At 41.5% G+C, this 24,311-nt stretch overlaps 1 protein-coding gene across 1 annotated transcript in view; it reads left to right on the top strand.

Moving 5' to 3' along the window:
- Positions 1–22,395, top strand: part of LOC126382477 (uncharacterized) — a 112,202-nt gene extending 89,807 nt beyond the window's left edge. The window contains exons 8-14 of the mRNA XM_050032362.1: positions 2,879–3,000; positions 6,387–6,504; positions 11,410–11,730; positions 14,577–14,784; positions 16,927–17,416; positions 19,323–19,512; positions 19,594–22,395. Of these exons, the coding sequence (XP_049888319.1) occupies positions 2,879–3,000; positions 6,387–6,504; positions 11,410–11,730; positions 14,577–14,784; positions 16,927–17,416; positions 19,323–19,512; positions 19,594–20,336 (2,192 nt within the window). The 3' untranslated portion in view covers positions 20,337–22,395. The remainder of the gene's footprint in view (positions 1–2,878; positions 3,001–6,386; positions 6,505–11,409; positions 11,731–14,576; positions 14,785–16,926; positions 17,417–19,322; positions 19,513–19,593) is intronic.
- The last annotated feature ends 1,916 nt before the right edge of the window (positions 22,396–24,311 follow it).

The following is a 24,311-nucleotide window of genomic DNA, read 5'->3' as shown; positions in this document are numbered from 1 at the left end:
TGAGGGGATAGTAGAGAGCATAGACTGCATGAGAAACAAGACACATAATGCAGTTTGGTCTCAAGGATAAGCCTGGCAATATTGTATATTTTTGTTATTGTCTACAAATGCACGAAAAGACCAAAACTAACAATGTGCGGGTGCATCTCTAAATACTTTCTGACTTCCCTAATCTGTCTGTGGCACTCATTCCCCAAATCATTGTTTCTTATTGAAAAAAAAAAGGGTCATAAATATATAGTTTAATTTTTTTTAACGGCTGAATAATCTCCTGAAACAGCTGGGCAATGTACTTTTTAGCAAACATTGCATGAAGAAGAAAAAATTGTGTGCATTTGTTGAGGACTATTTTCAGCCGTGGATTAACACACATCACATATCACACATACTCTCGTGAGTATTCATACTAGCAGGTGTATCTAGGACTAACTCAAACTACTCTACACGTAGAGATGTTCCGATACCATTTTTCCCGCCCAGTATACCTGAACTTGCATAATGGCCGATACCGATCCAGTACCATTGCGTTAAAAAGAAATGTTTCAAAGCTGTATACTACTAACCCTATGGATGTAAAATGATTGCTATTATCATGCCATGGCTGAAGTTAAACCCTTTGTAAAACATGAACAAATACATGCAGAGAATTCCACAGAAATTGCCAAATTGGTTACATTTTGCCAGTTGCTAATGTTATTTTATTTTCCAGCAATCAGTTCTTCTTCACCACTTTTAAACAGTAGTTGCCAGTGGCTGCATAGTGTTACTTGCTATGTAGGCTACTGTTTTAGAGCGGTGAAGAAGAACACATTTCCAGGAAAACACCTGTTTTATCTGGGTGTGAAACTTCTTTGAAGTTTATTAATAATTTAGACTTGCGCACTTGCTGATACACGATCCAGCGTTTAAGGCGGTATCAGACGCATTTCTGATACTGGTATCATTATCAAAATAAAACAAGGTGTGGCCTGATGTTTGTGTTGTACAGCAAGGGAGCTCTATGGCACAGAGGAAAAAATATATCAGACTTTGGATACACACACAATTCTTGTTAATAGGATCAATTCATTGTTTAATTTGTCCTTTAATGGGATTTTTTGACAACAAGAAAAAAATATATAATATCATCGGATCGCCTATCCTCAAAATGTCCTTCAGCCAAGACCTTCCTCGTCAACAAATGTTTATCTTAATCATTTGTTGACGAGGAAGGTCTTGGCTGTAAATTCAAGTCTCATCCTTTGTTTGAACTTACCTGACATTAAAGGCTGTCTCTCTGAAGGTGGAAGTATGATGATATTTTAGTATAATGCATAGACACAGAAGACTGCTGTATACATCACAATTTCTTCCAATAATAAGTTATTTTCTTTTAATCCAAACTAGGATCTCTAGTTAATTAGTTTTTGTGCCTAAACCAAACCAAACATTAGCCATAGTTTTGGCAGATCAGAAAATTGTCATATGCGTTTTAGAAGGCACTGACAAATGATGTCTTTCTGCTGAAAGGGGTGCCAGATCAGCAAATGCTCATTCATTTATTGGTCATTTTGGAAGGCAATGACAAACAACTTCTTTTCTTGTTCAGTCTTTAGGATTTTTTTTAAACTTAACACCAGCCTCCTGCTAAATCCTGGCTGAATTCTTATAGTCATTCTTGGCAGGCAACAAGCTATTATTTGGATCTCCTACGCAGCCCTAAAAAAAAAACCTCAATCAAACTAGTTGGTCTAAAAGTGAAAGTATTGCTGGACAGTGCTGTCCAGTTGCTGCTGTGTCCAAGGAGAAGAAGTTGTTTTCCTGCCAAGTCTTGCTCTGGACAAAGTTAATCTTTACTTAAAATCTACTCAGGGCTCCTTGTGGCAGCAGTGTTGGTAGGACTGTGGCGGCAGCACAGTGAGTGCCTGTCTTGAATAATGAGCTCTATCTAATAAACAGACTGTTGGAGGCTGTGTTGACATAAAGCACAGTAGGAGCTCTGCCATGGCCACGGGCAGGCCAGCTCACCCAGTAGCATTACAGCAAGAGCTCATTTTTAGCTTTTCAGTGATGGGAAGCAGTCGCTGTCATCCATGACACAGTGTTACTGCTTTAGGTTTGAGAACATGGTGTGGGAGTGTATGTGTATGTGTGTGTCTTAATTTACAGAGGACGGCCCACTGTGTTGCGGGGTTAGATAAATGAGTAAAGATGTGTGCTGGTGAGCCTGGATTGTGTCTGAGCCCTGCACAAGAGCAGCCTGAAATGTAATGGTGGATGTTCAGCTCAGAGTATGACTCCTTGCGTTTCAAGTGTGGCTCTGAGAACTTCACGTTCAAGTGTGTGTATATATCCAAGTGAATTGGGTGTAGGAGACCCTCTGCCAATCCATTTAAACTGCGCCCTTGTGTAACTGCATGCAGATTGACTGCTTTCTACATCCCTCCTCTGCTCCCTCTCTCTCTCTTTCTTAGAAACACACACACTCACACATACACGCACACTTGACGCTGGGAGATGCTTTGGCTAAGAACGGAACAGTTTGATGTGGAAAAATTCGACTGCTATGGAAGCATCAGTCGTACTCCAGCTGGGAGCCTGTGAGCTGTAACACAAGCCAAATGAAACCAAATGCACTACTGTATATTTAGCCAATTGTGTGTTCGCTAATGTGATCTGAGTGCTGTTGAAGTTTCTTGACAAAGACTGAAAAGCTTGATCTCGCCTATGAGGACAAGTGAATGGATTTAATGGAGTGCAAATGTACATTTTTGTGTGTGCACACACTGGTGTTTATTGCATTGGGGTATTATATTCATATTTTTTTCTAAATACAGCGGTCTGCAGGCATCTAAGAGTGATGTATTTCAAGGTGCCTCCTTCTGATTGGCTCTTTCAGACAACCCCAGCCAGGTGTCCAGAGTTCTGGTTGCAATAGAGACATTAGACCTGAATGACAATGCACCCGAGCTGGACAGGCAGTACACAACGGCCATGTGCGACTCATCCTCCGTCGGGCAGGTCAGTATGTGTTTAAATGACCTCTGACATCGATGTATTTGTCCACATGAAGAGCTCTGTTCCAAAACTACAATTTAAAGCCGCTACATGTAAAAATAAATTCATAGCATTTTCAAATTATTCTGCTGGAACAAGCTTTTGTTTGTATGAAAATGGGACAATCCCAGTGAAAATTGGTGCAGTCTATTCGTCCTTTTCACTGCAGGAACATAACAAAACATAGTTTGACGTATAGCCAATGTCACAGGGTCTGCTTTTGTTCCACACTTCTCCATCTGCCTTGGGGACAAGTCCCTGGAACTGTATTTTGGCACAGCTCATGTGGCCATACTAAATTAAAGTTTGAGGTACTGTTGGCAGTGCTGATGATTGTGATTTGTCAAAAAGGCACAAAAGAGCCTGGAACTGAAGCCTCACAAGGTTCCTATAAGGGTATAGTTCAGGATATAGGAAGCCCTAGATTATGGGTTATCAAGTTCCTGCATTGGAAAAGGTCTGGACAGTACATACAGCTTTTAGAATATTGATGTCTGTGTCAGTCAGTTCCCAAATTTGATCCAGGTTGAAATATCTCAACAACTACTTGATGGGATCTCATGAAGTTTTGTGCATTCATGCTTCCCACAGGACTTTTTTTGTAGCACTACCATGAGTATAACATTTGTGGTTGACAGAGAAATGTCTCAACAACTATTAAATGAATGTCCATGAAATTTGGTTCAGATATTCATGTCCCCCCAAGGATGAACTGTATTAACTGTGGTGATCTCACTTTTTAATTAGCTCCATCATTGGGTATTTAATCTGAAGTACGGCCAAGTACCCGCAAAAAAACTAATATTCCCCTCTGCCTCAAATATACTTTGTGTTTACTGCCTATCAGCAGCATGTTAGCATGCTGACATACCAGACCAAGATGGTGAAAATGGTCAACATTATACCAGCTAAACAGCTAAGCATCGACTTGCTAGCATGGACATATTGAGCATGTTAAAGCTGTAGTTTGTAACTTTTGTAAAAAAAAAAAAACTAACTTTTTGTCATATTTGCTGAAACTGTCACTACAGAAGACAGATGATCTAAAAAAAATATATATTCCTCTGTCTCCTCAAATTGCTTCTTCCTTCTTGTGGTAATTGCTTAGCATTACCACATGTGAACAATAACAACCAATCAGTGATCACACTGTCAAACTAGGCAGCGCTGATCAAATATAAATCAAGACTCTGTACTGAATTGCCAATTTCTTGCCTCAGATGTTTTCAGAAACATATTTTAGTGTACTATTTAGCTGTAAAATGAGAAAGCTGGTCCGGCTGGTGGGCAGTGCCTTCTTCGACTATGTCCAACATAGCTGCTGGGTTGCAAACTTGCTCATTGACAGCTCAACATTTCATCTTTCTGAAAGCATTTGAGGCAAGAAATAAGCAATAGGCCTACAGTAATCAAAGTTTGATTCATATTTAATCAGTGCTGCCTAGTTTGACAGTTTGACCGCAGTTTACCAACAGTGATTGACAGCTGCCTGAGAGACTCTATGGCTGTGATTGGTTGTTTTCGGTGTGCCATGGTAGAATGTCATTACAAGCATTAGGAAGAACAGGAGGAATATGACCATCTATCCCATGTACTTCTACCAGAATATGGTGACAGCTTTAGTAAATATGATACAAAATTAGCCTCATAAAAGTTACCAACTGTAGCTTTAACATGCTCATAAAATGTATGTATTTTTAATGTGGACATACAATGTTTTTGTACATTTTGTAAAACGTTAAGTATTGCCACCTTTATACAGATCATGGCTTTATACTTTAGTGTACTCTCTTCTATTGTTGATGGCTTATTAGTATCCTTGTATTTTTATACATAGTATGTATGTTTTGTATGCATTATTATTGTGTTTGTATCCATAATTGTCAGACAAAACACAAACATTGTGCTTTATGCTCATAAACAAATCATTTAATACAGCATGGCCAAACATAAACTCAAACTTATTCTGTGAGACAAGGAACTAGATAAGATATTATGTATATTTATTACAAACAGTGATGTCTCTCATAAAGAAACACAGTACTTCAGAGCTGTTTCCATTCAAATAAGGAAGCATATTATGCAAAGCCTTGTCTGTTCAAGTATAGGAGCATATAAGGTTCAGTAGTACCATCTATTCAGACATGACAGCATACAGCCACAGCGTGCCCATTTACCATGGAGGCAGGTGAATCCTCCATGGCCTGTTATCGGAACGCAGCAGCTATTCACATTGTAATTAAACTCGAGTCTCCTCTCAGACTGTCTCCCTCCTTCCTGCCATCCGTCTTGCTTTATTTGTGTTCTTGTCTATTTTTTCTGCATCATGGTGTTCTTGCTTGATCCTATCTCAATTATAGAAATCATCTCTGTGCTCCTCAATCTCTCCCTGGAAGCCATCCTTTGCTCTATCTTTTTTCTCTCCTCCTTCTTCAGTATTCCATGCTGGCTCCATCGTGATAATTTGGTGTCTTGGCCCATCTGTTGTTTTTTGCTGGTGTTTTTTCGTTGCACTGCTTGTGTCTTTGTTGTTTCGCCACTAAATCTGTGATTCTATGGCAACGACGTTGATTTGTTTTCGCCTGTGATGTTCATGTTTGTGTTTGTGTATGCTGTTATGTGAGTGAGTGGGGAGACAGTTCAAGAAAGAAAGATTATGATAGTGTCGAATGTGTTGGGGTTGTACATGCACGTCTCTGTATGACAAGTCATTAGCCAAAAACGTGTTTGAATATTCACACCCGGCAACTGATAACATAATGCGACTGTACATAACAAATGCTCTCAAGGCCCAGAGACTCTGACTAACTCAGAGAGCATGCAGCACCCTTCATCCCCCCATTCAGTCTTGTAGCTAGCACTAGAAAGCATTTCTGAAAGGACGTCTTGCATAATGACGACCGGTTTTTCATTAAAAATAAATTACCCATCAGCTTAGGCCGCGGGAGATTTTTTTTTTTTTTTTTTTTTAGATTAATTTTGTTACGATTGCCACTGTACGCTTGTGTAGATGCTATTACTAAATTGAAAGTCACACTGCACTGTATTTGTGAAAGGCGATTCCTGTCAGACACAGTTATTTATTGGGTGCGAGTATCAGACACAGTTTGCTTGTGTCTCTATACTAATTGTTTGGCTTGTTGTGATTCCTGCTGACGTCGGCTAATGGTTTGTAGCTAAAAGCACTCTCTGTGTAAGTGTTTCTGCCATTACCTTCTCTTTCTCTTCTCCCTGTGCTCCTCCTCCCACACACACACACACACACACACACACACACACACATACACACACACATATTCACACCCTCCCCTCACCCAATTTCCTCTGCTCTCTCTATCTCTGGGTTTCAGGTGGTGCAGGTGTTGCGGGCGATTGATAGAGATGAGGGAGGGAATGACAGCACTGTGTATTTCAGCATCCCCCCGGAGTCCAGCGCTGCCCTCAACTTCAGCGTCAGGGACAGTGGTGGTAGGCACTCAATCTTTCCCTCTCTCTGTATATCTCTTAATTCCTTTCTTTTGTTCCCTTGGCAGACACACGCTGTTTTCCCCCACTTTTTTAAGGCTCTTAATCCCACATTTTCTGTCCGCCTTTCTCTTTCCATCTTCGTTTTTTTCCCCATTCTCTCTTTCTTTTACCCCTCTCTCAAAACCCTATGCCTCTTCCTCTTCTCCCTACCTCCCCCTTCCCATTTTCTGTCTCTGCCTCTCTCTTCTACCATCCATCTCCCAACTCCGGTGGCCCCATTGTTTTGCTTTGTTATCCTCCTCTCTTTTATTCGTCCCTCTTGTTTGCCTGCCCATATCCTCTACATCCATCTTCTATTCCCCACAACCACGTATACTTACTGTTTCCAATGAAAAGCTTTTGAAGAAATTAGAGCTGCTTCGTTTAATTCACTTCAGCTCAATTGAATTCAGCTACTTAGTATTTGTTTCAAGTACATTCTCTGCCTGTACCACTTTCTTTGGCCCATTTTCCTGCACAAATACACACGCATGCTGGATACAGTACACACTAACAAAGATTTTTACAGGGCAGTGCAATCATGGATACACTTACACTCATGTTGGGCTTGTTAATTCAAAGATGTAGCACGCTACTGCATCAAAACATAGACATTTAGTGTTCATTTTGCACAATAAAACTTCAAAGCCATACTATGCTGAATTTTCTGTAAAAATGTATACTGCATTGAAAGATTCATACAAAAGTAATCCCTCTAAATCATCACTTATGACCCAGTGGAGGTGTGTGGTCATGTATTCAACTGCAAAGACCTTCCGCCTTCATTTTCTTATTTTCTTCCAATTTGCTCTGTTCAGGATGTTCCTGGGCATTTAGCTCCCAGCCAAAAAAAGCAGATGAGGTCAGGACATTTTTAAAAAGGTGGCGTCCAGGCTGTAAGTAGCACTCATCCAAAAGGAAAGCCACAAAAATCATGGGAACAGCATGAAGAAATTGCAAATATAGCGAGGCGAAGTGCCAAATGGACAAAGCTTGTTCCAAATGAGTGACTCTGGGGTTGGCTTTCACTGTCACTTTGCTAGTGAGTAGTGAAGAAGAGGATTAAGAGCAACGTGGAATTGACCTGCATTTTCTTGGCTGGCTGTTAGCGTAGTTAGCTTGCTGAAGTACAGTACAATATATATAACATTCCTACAATAGTACTCTGCACTATATGCACAAGAAGTATAGAGAGAAGGGAATTCCACATTGCTCTTAATCCTCTTCTTCACTACTCACCAGCAAGGTGACAGTGAAAGCCAACCCCAGAGTCACTCATTTGGAGCAAGCTTTGTCCATTTTGCACTTCGCCTCGCTATATTTGCAATTTCTTCATGCTGTTCCCATGATTTTTGTGGCTTTCCTTTTGGACAAGTGCTATATCATAGGCAACTGGACTTGAGTTTCTTGAAGATGTTTCGCCTCTCATCCAAGAGGCTTCTTCAGTTTTTAGTCACAGGCTTTAAACTCTGTGTGGGTGTGAACCCTTACTGAGTTGTTGAGGTCACATATGAGTTCTGGGTTTCAGAGTCATTAAGGTCACATGTGAGTCGTTGACCCACGCGGCCATCTTGTGTGTCCTTAGGGTTAGATGGGACTAGGTGTGAATGGGTGTTAAGTCGTCAGGGAAGGGATCCCAACACTGCATGGAAGGTGGGTGATAAATAGTGTCGTAGGCCACCTCCTCTGTTTAATGATAGCCGTTCCAGTTTGACGTAGATGGCTTCTGTCACACCTCTTTCAAACCATCTTTCTTCTCTGGCCAAAATGTGAACATTGCTGCTCTCGTAGGAGTGTCCCTTCTCCTTTAGATGTCAATGAATAGCTGAGTCTTGACCTGATGGGCTGGCTCTCCTGTGCTGGCACACTGCGAGCGTTTATACACACAGAGGCGGATTGGCGAGTTGATCCGAGGTGTCCACTTTTCCGCCTTGTAGGGTAGTCATATTGGTGGAACCTTTTTGGTTTAAAAAGTTAGAGGCAGCCTTCCGCCACGGGAGGGGCTGTTGAAGACTTGTGGGAGGAGCTGTTGATGGCGCCACACGTGCGACCCACTGGCGGTGGATAAATAGGAAACAGCTGATAGCAGGAATTAGCAAGAGGGAAATGCAAACCTGATAGACACTACAGTAAAGATGAGCAGCTGGGGAGACAAAGAATTGCACGCCCTCCTTGTCTTCGCAAATGAAGAGGCCATTAACTGTCAAATGATGGGGATGGTGAAGGACAGGCCAAATTATGAGGGAATTGCCGAAGGACTGACCAGCCGCAGCCTCCCTCGGAGCACGTCACTGTTTACGTCACACGCTGAGCTACACGTTTTGTTACTTGCTCACGCCAACCATTGCCTCGAAAAAGACGCATTCTGTATAAGCAAAAGTAGGTAGACGGCATTTTGCAGCACTCCCCGATTTTGTTTTTATACTGCCAATGCAGAAAGAAGACTGATTGGGCTTTCATGCAAATTTGTACAATTCCTATTTAAAAAGGGCTGTTGTTTTGTTTCACCAATGTACACATCTGTGCATTCCTGGCTGCACTGAACTGCACACACTACATTACTCTGTTTATGCCTGGGAGTTTTGTCCTTAGGGTGGACAAGCTTCTGCCTCAGTGTGATACTGGGCTTGAAGAGCACAGTGATGTGGTGTTTGTTGAAGATCCTCCTGAGTTTCTCAGATACTCCTGCAGCACAATGAATAACGATCTGAAGAAGCCTCTTGGATGAGAGGTGAAACGTTTTCAAGAAACTCAAGCAAGTCCCATTGCCTACGATATAGCACTTATGATTACCATGGATGACTGAGAATCTTCACTGACATAGACCACGAAATATGTGCTACATTTACTTTTTTGTGCATAAAAGACAAAATAACTTGTCCACAGATACATATATTTTTTCAATTATGCATCACCCATGGAATTTCCTTGTAAACAAACACAGGCATGTTTGCAGTCAGTGTTTCACACCATTGTTTATATCCTTGAGGCCTAACAAACACGCTGATTAAAACATATAACATTTGCAAAGCTGAGGCTTTTTGAATATTTTGAAACCTGCACCATTTACTGCACAATACATCCCTGATTACATCAGCTAGGGGTCCTCTTCTTTTTTTACCTCTTGCTGTTCCATCTCACTTTTTGACACATTACAGGACTGTCAATCAGTCAAACTGAGGGAGTTTTATAGCTCACCTGCACTACACATTTGTGTTACTGGCAGAAATAAATATCAAAACATTGCTCCAACAGTGGTAAAAAAAACAAACAAAAAAAACATTTGTCAAGTTTGAATTCATGTGTCATGTCAGCCTGGTGTTTTAGGGCTCAATCAAAAAAATTGAAGCAGAATTATTTAGATTTTTTGGCCACTGGAGCAGCACAAGAAACCCTCCAGAATACTGACACATTTTCAGCTTGAAAAGCCAATATGATTTACATGTTAGTCTGTTTACACATACCTAACAAATGCCATGTGTCCACTTTTCTTTTAGCTTTGATTTGGTCTCCACCACCTCCCCAGGGAAAGTTTTGTCTCACTAGCAGCTAAATTCTCCGATACGTTTACCAGCTAGTTATTAAGTAGGTAGCATAGAGTGGGTTAATCAATGCCTTTTCACTGAAAACAGCTGTGGTTGGAAATTAGGTTGATGACAGTGGTAAGAGTGAACCAAAAAGTAAAGTTGATGGCCATAAAATCAAAACAGTTAGCTAAAATACATTAAAGCACTCCGTAGAGCTGAGGGAAATGGCAAGATTGGATGATTATTGTCTGTGGGTCTAGGAATATGAGCAACCCCTTTTACATTACACGCGCTGATCTGACCCATTGTTAATCTTAGTATTGGTTAGTGTTTAAGCCATTTGTACCATTTCAAAATGGTGAAAAAATTATAGTTATCTTGATATGTGGATTCTGTCCCTTGGCTGCGCAGACATCCTGGCTAATGTGGTAGCTCTCTAGTGTAGATATTATATATTTCTTATATATACCTTCCTTAAATCTGATATCAAACCTCTGATAATACTGTCACATTCAACAGTGAAATTTGTAATTCCAGTAGCTGATGAGCTAAGAACTCATTGACTATCATTTGCATCATTGGCCTGCTGATTGCTCCTAAACTTGGCAAAACCACGAGGAGGGAACCTGTTCTAGCTGGTACGTGAATCTGGAGGATAAACTCACTGACATGTGGAATCAAAGGGCTCTTTGATGTGTCATCCAACGGCAGAACAGAGAAAAAGAAGAACATGTTCTGTTCTGATATGGACAGCTTGTCTGACAGATGCATGCTGCATTATTTGCTTTGTTAAAAACGGTAATGATTCGATCTGTGATTCGGATCAGAGAAGATTGTGTGGATAATTCATTCATGTTTATACGATTTTGCAGCGCCTTTCATGCTGATTAAATGCTTTCCACACTATGCTTGTATGCCCTCTTATCTCTGGCCTTATTTTTTCTAGCCTTTTACATTTAATTTAGTAGAAATCTAAAAAGATCTCCCCCGCAGACAGTTCACAGCTCTTTTGCCCAAAAATAAGTGGAGTCAGATCAATAGAAGCCTGAACTCTTTTGTTGTTGCTGCTCCCTGGTCTTCTAAATTGTTAAATGTGTCATTATTGATGAAATCTCAATAAAAAATTGAAAGATGCACGGGCTTGTGATGGTTCCAAAACATACCTGCTTTATTCCTTTGCGGTGTGAATCAATCACCTATTGATTGGAGTCACAAATTTGCAAACACAATGATGCATGTCCATCATTTCACAATTGTAACCTCCTGCTGCCATTCAGTGCAGAAGAAAAATGGGAAATTGCAAAATGCAGTTAACAATGGATGAATTGTCTTCCTTCAGGTCCCACAGCCAGTCTGGTGCTGCTGTCCCAGCTCCAACCACTGTCTCGCTCCGCATCCTCCACGCTGACGCTCTTTGTGCCGCTGGTCCTGAGGGACGGGACGTCAGGACTCACCAGCACCGGGACGGTCACAGTGTCCGTCTGTCCCTGCCTGAGAGGAGGGGCACGGGCCGGGGAGAAAGAGAAGGACAAACAGACAGAGGGCGAGTGGGACTGGGAAAGAGAGGCGGTGTGTCTCCCTCAGCAGTCCACACTACCTTCCCCTGGGCTCAGCACCGCCGCCCTGCTGGCTATCCTGGCTTGTGTTGCCACACTACTGGGTAAATATCTTGATACATAGAAGTTATACACATAGATACAAAATGATGAGATCCCCATGAGACAGTAACAACAGTGCAAATCAAAGAAGTGTAATATGAATTACTTTTTGTCCCTGGAAAGACCCTTACTTACAGTATATAACCTACATGATGTTTTTACTACAGCACTCTGCATTATTTATGAAGTTATATCATTAAGATTTACTGCCTATAAAGGAGTGTAATGCTAATCTACAAATAAAAAGATGAGTAAATAGTGTTTAGGGCTGTTTACCCTCCACTACATCCCATGATGCTTAATCTGCATATGAAAATAATGTAGGCAGCAGCGTAAATATTTTTCTTAGTCACAGCTGCTCAATAGCGGGGTTTACTTTTCCTCGCAATTTTGGTCCAGTTATCTCCTCCAGCAAGGTCAGCACTAATCACTGCTAAAATAACAATTCTGAGTGATTATCTGGGCCCTCCGGTTTTTGATAGCAGCATAATAAAATGTCACTGCCACCTTTGCAGAAACTCTCAAATGCTCAATTGGATAATGTCTAGGTGCTGAGAAGGCTTTGGCTCATGGCCAGCATCATTGTCATTTCTATTCAGTCTGTTGGATCACTACTCATGCCTTGTTGATAGGGGCATTATCATTCTGCAGGAGACCAGTTCAATCAAGAAGGAAACGCAACATGGCGTGAAGGTGATCATGCAGAGTGGCTTTTGGTGGAGTTTAGAATTTAGTTCCCCAAGTGACAAGGGCATAAACTATACCAGGAAATACACTCAACTTTAAAGCATTCGTCTCAAGTTTGGAGCTTTAGAAGAGAGCTAGAGTTCTGTGCCAGGACAGTTTAGTTTTTCTTGTCTATAAGAGGTTCATGCTAATCCTGAACAGTATAACTGGGCCCTGCACAAAATGCCAAATGTTCTTACAGAAGCTCTGACAACAGCTCCGTCAGGATCCCATCTGGTTATTAAAAAGGGGCTTGGCATACATAAGGTGGATATCAAGCCATTTGGTAACCACTCTCTGTGGCTCCTATGAAGAGAAATATACATGTTAGTCATGGCATGAAGGCGATCCCTCACATTGTAATGAAAGATTAGAGACTTCCCACTCCTCTCAGGGATCATTACATTAGTGCCATGGAAATCAGATCATGCCACCTCCAAAAACATTAAGGTTGCAGATTGACTTACTGCAGCAGCTTTACCACCTGTGGTGCATCAATATAGAGACACAAGCACCTAGTGTGCACAGTATGCACGTACACCAGTGCCTCATATCCACTAAGCAGTCTGGTTCAATTCAGGCCGTAACACATTAGAGTGGTTATTTTTGTGTTTCCATTGCCATATGTTGTGCATAGTACCAACAGAACCATTCCAAGCCATACCGTTTTTTTTTTGTAACTCTTCTGTTGAGGTACCTAGCAAACTGATTTAATTCTAATAGGTGGAGCAATGCAGAACAGAATGTAAAAAACATCCAGTAACAACCCTGCCCACATTTAAGAGTACTTACTGCTACGGAAATGTAAAACAGATCTAGGGTATCTTAGGTACATGTTTGTACGGGTTATGTACAGAATCAAAGAGTACTATGCCAAAGTGTTGTGGAAATGGAGCTCAAGACAACCAAGTAGAGCTCTTTCAAACTGGATCCAATAAAATTGACTGTTCATGAACCCCTAGCTCAAACAGTGATTGTCCAATCATAGCTTGGCAACTGTAACTAAGCACAGTGTGTCTGTAAAGGTATTGATTTCTCCACATGGTAAAAAAACAGTTTAAATGAAGCTCCAATAACAGAGACACTCAGATTCTCAAGAGTTCGGAGAGTTCTGGCTTTTTGTAGCTTTTGAAAAATTAAACCCAAGAGCAAAAGTGTAAAGAATTGATACTGCTTAAACATAAGCCACACTGTGTGCCTGGTCTGCCTTACCAAAGGCAAGGGCCATGTCAGTGGCTAACTACAGTATATTATGGAGTAACAGGTTACTTTAGAAGAACAGGAACATCCTAGATGCTAGTATAGCAGAGTTTAGAATAATGAGTGGTTGGCTCTTTTACAGGGTTTATGTTAATAAATCAGCTCAAAACATTATTCCCATTAGACCCATTGTTTGAAAAAGTACTGCAAATTCAGATTTTTTGGGTTTTAGTGAAACTTAAGGATCAGTCAGTTATTTTTAAGTTTCTTTTAATCTGTCCTCAGGGTCCCTTTTAGATCAGGTGTCTTTTTAAAAAGACAATTTATGCATGTTCAAGTAGGTTTTTCATGGGCTGCTCTGCACCTACATCTTTATTCAACAGTCTCCAATATTAACCATATGCATTGATATTTCCCCACTTTATATGTGATGAACTTATTGAGTTTAACAGAAATTCTTGTCAAATAGTGCATAACTAGAGCAGAACAAATCCATCCTTCCGGGTGGATTTTATCACAGGTAGCCTTGTTGGACAAGGGCCACCAGCTTGGTTCTTTGCCCACAGCCCTGGGTCAAATGTAGCTGTCTTTGCTCTGGGAATATGGAGTACGAGTGGTGGAGTCATGGGAAAATAAAGCGGCCATTTGCCTGACTGGGGCTCAAAGTCAATTACACAGTGGAGGCATGTAGCCTGCTGATATGATATACCAGCCCTCTAACCCAAGGCCTCTTCTGTATTTGTTTTGTCTCTGTCTCACCTCTTTGTCTGCCTGAATATTTCTCCCTCGCTTGCTCTCTCCTCTTCCTCCATCCCTTTATTTCCCCTGTGACTTCTGCCCCCTCCCCTCTTGTTAATCATTCTTTTTCCAATTTCTCTCCTATGCCTCAATATCTTTTATTCCCTGTGCCTCCCCTCTGCAGCGGTGAGCGCCCTGTCACTGTCGCTGCGCCGTCAGAAGCGCGACTCCCTGTCACCACTGGAGGAGGACGACGTGCGTGAGAACATCATAACGTATGATGACGAGGGCGGGGGCGAGGCCGACACGGCTGCCTTTGACATTGCTGCGCTCCAGAGCGCCCCACACAGCTCACGCTCACGTGGCTATCGCACACTGGACAGCAGGAATGTGTACGTAGGCAGAGGGTGTGTGTGTGTGTGTGTGGTGGGGAGATTTTGTTTACATGTACACATTTAACTCTTGTTATTTAATTGCATCAAACCTCATGGCTGGCCTCTTATTATACACTAAAAGGAAGTTAGGGAGGAAACAAATCTACCCCTTCAGAGTAAAATCTTTCATCTCAGTCCAGCACTTAATTGATCCCCTTAAGTAACTGATCGAGCCTTAACTCCCAGATCATAATCAGTCAGCGATCAAAATGCTGAGACAGAAGGCTATCAAGCTCTGCAGTCCTGGGAGACCACTTTGTTGTGCTCGTTTTGTTAAAGCTCGTTTATGTTCTGCTACATCAGAGAGCTGTTTGCACCCACTTTGATGTTCCTGTGAAACATTGTTATTGCCTTTGGACCAATAATTAGCTCCGACGAATTCATGCAAAGCCATATGGAGAGGCCATAAACAAGTACAAAGGCTGCATTTAGTTTATTGAAAATTGCTTCTCGCAATTTATGGAGGTGGACACAACGACATGAAAAACCTTTTAAATCTAATGCAATCCATTGCAATATCCTCGCAATAAAACCACCTTTGTGGTGTTTTTAATGTTTCATTTTTCTTGACTCTGTGTCACGGAGGAGCAGATAGTTTAACTTTATGGGAACTTTTAAGCTGTGGTTCATGGTTTTGTTGTTTTGTGTTAGTAAGAGCTTGCCAGTGGCGCCCCCAAAAAAATTTCACAAGCGTGACCAGATGGGGTGACTGAAAATCTAGAGGGGGCACACCCAAACCAAAAGCTATAGTTGAATTTTAGGGATAAGATTATGCTGTTGAAGTATATAGGTTAGCTGAAAACTTTGGCAATATGGACAATTTAGGAATTGCACATGGATATACTTTGGTACAGTTTTATTACAGTTAATATTACTAATTATTTGATGTACATAGACTAATACTGGTTCAGTTAACAATTTGAGCTCCAAAACAATCCTGTTTTAATGTGTTATGTTTCCAAACATGTTAGGCGATTAAATGCTCTTCCAGTGGTTGGTCCATGGTTGGTACCAGTGGATGCCTTAGGTTTTCTAGTTTTATAAGATACAACCTCCTTGCTAAAGACAGTAATGTTGGCCCAATGTTGGGGCCAGCAATTGTACCAGAATTTCACATAGACTTACCAAGAGAGCTTTTGTTTAGTCTGAGAAAGTTACCCTGATGATGTTGTCAGGGTTATCTTGCATTGTGCTGACTACAATTTTTAACAGGATGCTTGCATTGCTTTTCAAAAGTTTATAATTTGATATTCATACTGGAGGCTCAAAGTCAGAACATCTTGGCCTTGGCTGCATCAAGTTTGACTTTCTTTTTTTATTATTATTATTATTATGTCTACAAAAGTCACCCAGTGAGAACGCAATAAAAATGTCACTGGAAATATTTTTCCCCAAGGTGCCTAAAAGAACAGAAATGCTCTACAATTTGAATATAATGCTTTATGGTACAAAACCACCAGCTATGGTCTCAAAAATTCTCTTGTGTGTTGTGGTGGGCCAGCAAGTTATAGGTCCATATCGTTAAACATCAGATTTTCATGTCTGTTTTTAATATAAAGCAGGTATAGGTGTATTTGAATACTGTGAAAGTATCAAAATGCTCAATCCACAAAAAAATATTTAGGGTCTTTAAACAAGCCCCCAAGACTTCCATGAGGTTGTGATGTCACAACCGCTACAGTACTGTTACAGTTATTTCCCTGGCCGCAATAATGGTGCAGACATGATGAGAGTGCAGATGCAGAGGACCTGGAAACACTGACCAATCAGAGCAGACTGAGTTTTTTTGAAGGGGGGCTTGAAGAGACAAGCATTAAAATGGAGCGATTCAGATAGAGGGTGAATACAGGTATATTCAGGCAGACTTTATGACAAAAGTAATGTTTTGTTAACATTAAAGCATGTAAATACAAGTATGTACCTTAAAGTGAGCATAATATGGGACCTGTAAGACATACACTAGTTATGTCCTAGTTGGATTCACACCAGAGACCTTTATTTCTTGTCACTCCATCATTTGCTGTCAAATAAAGTCAGAAATGCCACAAAAAATACCAGACTTACCAAAGTTAAATTGAAATTTTGCCTTGTGTCTTACAGACGTTACGCCCATCATAACCAAGACAAAAGTCGTACCTACAGCTGGGCTCAGAATCCGGGCGTGGATCACAACTACTCAGGACAAGGAGGACCTCTCTATGGTCGCCTCTGTTACAGCAGCCACACATTACCCGTTCTCCGCCGTGCACCAGGTGGAACATTTGAACCAGGCCTGGCAGAGCTGGGATACCGCTATCCTGGAGGCCAGCCAGACCACTCTCTGGTCATCCAGAACCAGGGAGCCATGGTGGGGGCAATGGAGTCTGGGGCAGTGTACGTAGCTCCCACAGATCTCAGCACAGGGAGCCGAACAGGGAGTCGCACGGGAAGCCGTGACGGGACTGCACCCCAAAGTGGGGTAAGCACGTCAGATGGAGGAACGCCAAGGACCAGTGACAGCCAGGAGAGAGGAGGAGGGACAGGAACCGCAAGCAATTGCACAGAGGGCAGCAATGAGGACAAAGTGAACCACAATCAAGATGTGGACTGGGTAAGGATCACTTTGACCCTGCTTTCACACCAAAAGTGCAATTTTGGATCGTAATTTAGCTGATCTACTTTGACCCCAAATATGCTACTTATGCAAATACGTTTTGTTGGATTCAATTTTGCTGTAGAGAAAAATAAAGAAGTAATGTTTTTGCAGTCTTAATTGCAGGACTTAAAGAGTAAATTTGGTGTTTTCAACCTGGACCATCTTTTCCCATGTATTTGTGTCTCAGTGACTAATGGGAACAACAATTTTTGAAATTGGTCCAGTGTTGAGAGAGAACCTTGCATTGATATTGTAAGTGTCCCTGCAAAAATAGACCTTTTTGTTAAAAGGCAAGATCATTTGTGTTTAACCAGAGGCTGTTCCAAAATTGCTATTGACAAACCCACCAGACTCCATTTGAATAAACAGTAATTTTAGCTTATATAGAGCCTGCATATTTTCACATCTAACTGAGTGAATAAGGGTTCATTTCAGCCAAACCAGAGTAAGTGATTGTTGAATAAGTGGAAGGACAAACTAAGATGTTTTTGTGAGTTTTGTTTTGTTTCTGTTGACTTTTAATGAAGTGTGTTTTGCGGGTTTAAAATGACTGTTTATCTAAATTGGAGTCTGGTTGGTTTTGCGATCGCAATTTCCGTAATGTTTCTGATTAGATGTAAAGGATCTTACTCTTTCACAAAAATTTGATTTTCTGAAGGGTCCTTTCCATGATATTGTCAGACGGTATAATAACAATCTGAGCATGTTGGTGACAGAAACAAGTACTTTTAGTGGATGTAAATTGACATTGCACAATTGCCTATTAATGTTAACATTGTAGCTTGTTCCGCCCCTGCTGGCTGCAGCGCTCTCCCTCAATACTGGACAAATTAAAAAAAATTATAGCCTTCATTAGATACAAGAGCATGAGGAAATAGGGTCTCGGTTGAAAAATACCAGTCACCCTCTAAGTTATTTTATTGTTCGATCTGGTCTACCCAGTCTTCAAGAAGATGATGGGGGACAATTAATATTGTTATTGTCTACATAGCAATGTTGTCAGTAGCATCCAAATGAGCTGTTTTGTTTGGTGTGAAACTGGCATGTGAATGGATTCTGTACTGCAACACAGTTTAATATAGATGGATGGATGATGTTTCAGGAAGGAGAAAAGGTGATAGACGTTGTATTGAATAATGAATTAAAATTGAATAAATGACTTGATTAATGATAGATGGCTGCATTGGAGAAAGCATTAAAGTTGAATGAATGACTTAATAAATAAATTAAATAAGCAAACGAGTAAGTAAGAAAGTAATTAAACAAATATGAAATAATTATTAAGCTTGCATTCAACCTGATATACTGTATAATTGCAGTGAATGTGAGGCTGTAATATTTTTCATTTCTGTACTGTAGCAGAAGTGTCCAGGACAATGCTGAAAGAGGAGGATGATTCAGACATATCAGCACATTTATATCCTGTCGTTCATTATCTTTTCTGTGTTTTGTTTTATTTAGTAGGCCATAGCAAGGCTGCCTGGCCCTTCCTTTATTTAATTTTCAAATATTCTATCTCTCGATCACTTCCCTCTCCATCTCCCTCTCACAGTGCAGTGTTAGCTCATTCTAGTGTTCAATTAATATCTACGGCTTCTTCCAACTCTGCCTTTCTTCCACTCTGTTCTGCTCGACGTCTGTCTCTCCTTCGTCTCAATCATTTTTTTATTATCACCATCTCCTGCTTTTCCTCCATTCGGGCTCTATGTCATCACACTCCCCCCCATCTCTCTGCCTTTATTATGCCTTTCATTGAATCATCCTTCATCCCATTCTGTGTTACTGTAACCAAACCTAACAGTTCCATACCCTACCCAAGCCCCAAACTGAAACCACTCGTGCTCGCCTACGTTCCCTCCAGGTGCAGTCGGAGACATTACCCAGGGAGCAGCACCTTGTCATGACCCGATCCGGCTCCATGATTGGCCAGGGTCACGGCGCAGGAGGATGGGTGTGCGACTCGGCTACCCTCCCCATGGCGGGACGCAGGGCCTCTCGCACGGGCATGTCCCCAAAACGCACAAGCTCTGGCCAGGCTGAATCTGACTCTGGTGGAGGAGGAGGAGGAGGAGGAGGAGGAGGAGGAGGAGGGGGAGGGGGAAATGGAAATGTAAGTGGTGGAACCTCCGCAGATGGACAACAGCAACCTGCCAGTGGACGCAACTACGCCACTGTCCTGCAGGGGGAGGTATCTGGACAGAGGGACTACCCTGGCAGCTTGGGGAGAGGAGGACTAGAGATGGGGAGCAACTTTGTGGTGGCAAGGCCAGACAGGGAGGGCGGAGGGATATCATCTGTCTACCCCGATGCAGCTGGCTTTATTGGGGACTGGCGTGATCGGGTGGGTCTGGGGGGGTATGTTTTGGGCAGAAGGGATATAACCCCCCAGCTCTTTCCCTTCCCAGGGCAGCCTCGGGGAGCATATGGTGGAGTGATGGGCTTCGGGGCCGGCTGGGTTCCGGGAATGGAGGCTGCGAGAGGAGCTCCAGGGCCCGGGGGTCCCTCCTTGGCACTGAGGGTGGGTGAGTTCCTACGTCTGCGTCTTGCCCAGGTCACTTTTGACCCTTCGCAGCCACCGTACGACTCTGTGCAGGTGTACGGCCTGGAGGGCACAGGGTCCCGGGCTGGATCCCTCAGCTCGCTTGAGAGCGAAGGAGAGAAGGATGCAGAGAAAGAGGAATGGGGGGCAGGGCTGGAAGAATGGGGCCCTCAGTTCCAGAAATTAGCTCAACTCTTCAAAGACAGGGAGAAAGAACGGGAGGAGAAGGAAAAAGTTGACGAGGGTGCCAAAAAGGAGAAGGAAAAGAAAGACGAGCCGGAGAAGAAAGAGAAAAAAGAGGGAGGGGAGCAGGCTGGAGAAGAGGGGAAAGACTGAGGAAGGATACAAATGAAACAAATAGGGGCAAAGGGGGTAAGAGGGAATCGGAGGATGATGAAAAGGCAACCAGGGCTAGAATAATGTGAAGAGAAGTTAAAGGAGAGAAAGATGAAGAGGCAAAGTAATAAAAAGAGACAGAGAAAAATGAGCCTAGGGAGGGTGGAGAGTGCGAGGGCAGGGGGAGTTGGTGATTGATGTAATTTAAAGCAATAAGTGTTGAAACGCTGATATGGTTGAGCACAGATACTGAGACAATGCAGAGGCTGCTTCTGCTCGGGGCAGCAACAATTTGTTAAACGCTTTGGACAAAGAAAAACAACCCAAACATTCAAGACTCGATTTAATTCAACTCTCACGTATGGAATGAGAAACAGCAGGAAACAAGAAGAAAGACGTTTTTCTCGTCGTGTGTGTCGGTCTGCTCTTTGTGTCCGCATGTGTGTGTTTGTGTGTGAGAGAAGTCTGCGAGGGAATACGGATGTGCATATACGTACTTGTGTGTGTGAGCGTATACGTGTGCATAAGATGGAGCGATAGAGGCAGGGAGAAATCATGCTACCCAGAGACAATTTAAAGATGAGACTGGCGACTGATGATACGTAAGCTGCGCCATTAGTTTTCGGGACAACGTGCAAGAGTAAACATTTAACGAGGAAGTTTAGAAAGTAGGATAACACACAGGGGATGAAATATGTGTTTGAATATAAAGCCAATGGGACAGGGGGATGGATGTATAGAGAGAGAAAAACGGTCGTGGAAGTGAGATGATTGTACAGAAACTGTTACTTTTTATTCCATCTGCAGTGGCAGAAAAGTGAATTATTCAGCTCACTACTTCATTCCAAATGAAAATGATGAATCATTTAAATCCTGCAAAAGATTCTCCCTCCTCTCAGCCCACGAGGAAAACAGACATTGTGAAAAATTTAAACGATTTAGGGATGTGATCCCCCAAACCTCCCCACCCTCCACCCCTCTCATCCCTCCAGCTTTTTGTAGTCGAGTGTTGGTATGTTTACAAAGACTCACACACAAACACACACACAGACACAAAACAACTGATGCGCACCATGAGGCTTTGATTGTACTATGGTAAATTATAAAAGCAAACCCATCCACAAGTATTCCATCTACTATATGGAGTAATGATGACTCTATTATTCATCTCTTTAATGTTTATATGGAAGAAGTCTCCTATTTTTTATCCCCACTGTAGTCTCACTTGACACGTCTCGAGGACAACGTATGCATGATTTTTGAAAACAGCAGCAAACCTAAAAAGGCAATCAATTCTGTTTTGAACTATCGTACCTCCCAAATGAAAATTTCCATAGATCTGTAATGAAATTATAAAGGAACAAAACCACAGAGACTCCCACGACAGGCTTTTTGTTCTTGTTAAAGGTCAGGATGCAAATGAGCTGGAGTTTTCAGCTGGAATGCACTTTTATACTGTGTGATGTTCAATAATAGATAATGAATAATGTCAAAGATTACAGTTGTTTTATAAGATGTCAATTAAACAAAAAAAAAGATACAATGTTTGACTGTATGTAAAAGCATTTCAAATGTAAATACCACTGAATATTATTGCTAAAAGAGAGTATATAAAATGAAAAAAAAAAAAAAAAAATCTAAAGCAGAACTTGTCCAAATGGAGCACTGTTGGGACTATCTCTATGTACTGTAGATTAGAAAATGGAGTAACGGAGCTGGATTTAACAGCCTCCCTGGACTGAAAACAACACCATGTATTCAACACCTGTGTAAAACATAAACAGGTTTGGTTTGTGGTAGTGCTCGTCTGAGATGGACAAGCCAGAGAATCAATTATACATGTGGCCTCTGGCAGAAGTTTGTTGTGCAAAGTATTAGTTAGAGGAAGCCTCAGAACTAGCCTGTCGCTGCGAAGGATCCCAGCGGGACAAGGAGAAATTCCCCGAACAGACATACAACAGAAATTCAGTCTCTTCCTTAAAATCTGGGTTATTATTCTGCAAAAGTAAAGTGATAAATGAAAATGGAATTTGTAATAAGTTTCTAGGACAGCTCTGTCATTAGTGTTGCACTGCCTGAGAGATATGAAACAAAGTTTTATAGATGGTTACTTATCTCTAGAAATATAATAAACTGTACATTTAAGATTTTTAATAAAAGCACGGGAAAGTCACTGTCCATCAAATGTCATCTTTCATGCATTTTAGGCAATGCAACTCAATGACCCATTTAATATTACATTTTGCTTTGCCTTGACCATGGCGTAGATCTGAAGTCAAGCAGAGTCTCTAACATTGTGGAATAAAAACAGTCAGATTTGTTGAATTTTTGGAGTCCCAAGGGGAATTTTGCCACGTACCCCAACCTGAAAGTGGATGTCTTTGGTGTGCCATCGCAGAAACGTCACCATTTGTCACTGGTTCGCTGTAAAGCCACCCACATAAAGTCAAGCTACCAGCTTTGCTATTGTCCACCATAATCTTGTTGTCAAGGTCTGCTTCTGTCAACACTTAGTTAACCAATCAGGAAGTCAGACTACGCGCTGACCCAAACAAAACCCACATACACCTCTGTACCCTTTACCTGAGCCACAGACTTATCCATACAGTGCCACTGTGCAGACTGGATGGTGTCAGGACCAATGTACAAATACTGCACAATAACTGGAGAAGAGTGTGGGGGGGCACAGAACCTCAGGGGGGATCTGAGTTATAAGTCATTTTGCTGATCATCAATACCTCAACACCCTAAAGCTACTTCAACTTTTCATTAGCTATGTAACACAAAGCCAAAGTGACAAGGCGTATAAGCAATTAGACACATACAGCAATATACTGTGTGCCAACCTCAAAGGATAATTCTGCTTTATTACAACTTGGGTCTTATTGTCATAGTTTTTACTATTATTTCTATCGGTGATAATAACATTGTGCTTTGCAGGTTAACAGGTGAGACCTGGGACTGGGAAACATCTCTTTAGAGAAGTGAAATAGGGCAAGAAACACAAGCTTACAGGTCTAAAACAAATGTCAGCCAGAGTTATTTGAGAAAAGGCGAATGGTAAAATTAGTTGCATAGATGTGCATGCACACACTGTTTCTTAGCAGGATTATTGCAAACATTTTGACAATGTTTATACGGTATCTTGAGCAAATCAGATAGATATTAGATATCAAGAAAGCTCAGTGTAATGCATCTGTGATGGACTGAAATATTATTTTAGCTACATGTAGAAAAAGTGTAATTACATCCACCTCTTCAAGACGCATATGTAATTTTTACCCCTCGGTAAGCAGTCTGTGTAAGTGGTGACACTGGTGTTAAACTAAGTGGTGGTTCTCCCTGTCAAGTTTCATTTATATAGCACTTTTAAAAGCAAACAGGTTTTGCAACAAAGTGCTTCACAAAGACAGACATATCTGTATACACACAATCATAGAGACATTTAAGTGCATAGATGAGTAAAGCAGGATTAAAATAGAAACAAGTTTAAACACAATTGAAATCCAGGGAATTAGGTAAAAATAGGAAACAGGTTAAACACAATTAAAAGCCAGAGAATTAAAGTGGGTCTTAGCCCCGACCTTGCCTTTTTTTTCCCCACAAATGGGGCACAGCCACCATGCCACGGTGATCTAAGGGGTCTATTGGTGCTGTAAGGGCCGAGACGTTCTGACATATATCTACATCATGGAGAGATTTGTAGACAATTTGAAGGATATTTAAGTTTATCCTAAAATGAACAGGGAGTCAGTGTCACAGTAAGGTGTGTTTACCTGATTCCTGATCAGTTCATACTTTGAATGATCTGCATTACAACCACCTTCTCAGTTGGAATAGGGGTGAGTGTTAATCAAAGTGTGTTTAATCTCATCCGGATTTTATCTGGATACTAAACTACTGCCTTTTTTTTTTTTTACAATCTACTGAGTTGTTTGACCTCTTGTCTCTATGTCACTTTGTTGTAGCAATGTG

Source organism: Epinephelus moara, chromosome 21, assembly GCF_006386435.1.
Source record: "Epinephelus moara isolate mb chromosome 21, YSFRI_EMoa_1.0, whole genome shotgun sequence".
NCBI classification, from domain to species: domain Eukaryota; kingdom Metazoa; phylum Chordata; class Actinopteri; order Perciformes; family Serranidae; genus Epinephelus; species Epinephelus moara.
The sequence above is the reverse complement of the archived record's forward strand: the minus strand, read 5'-3'. Positions and strand labels throughout refer to the sequence as shown.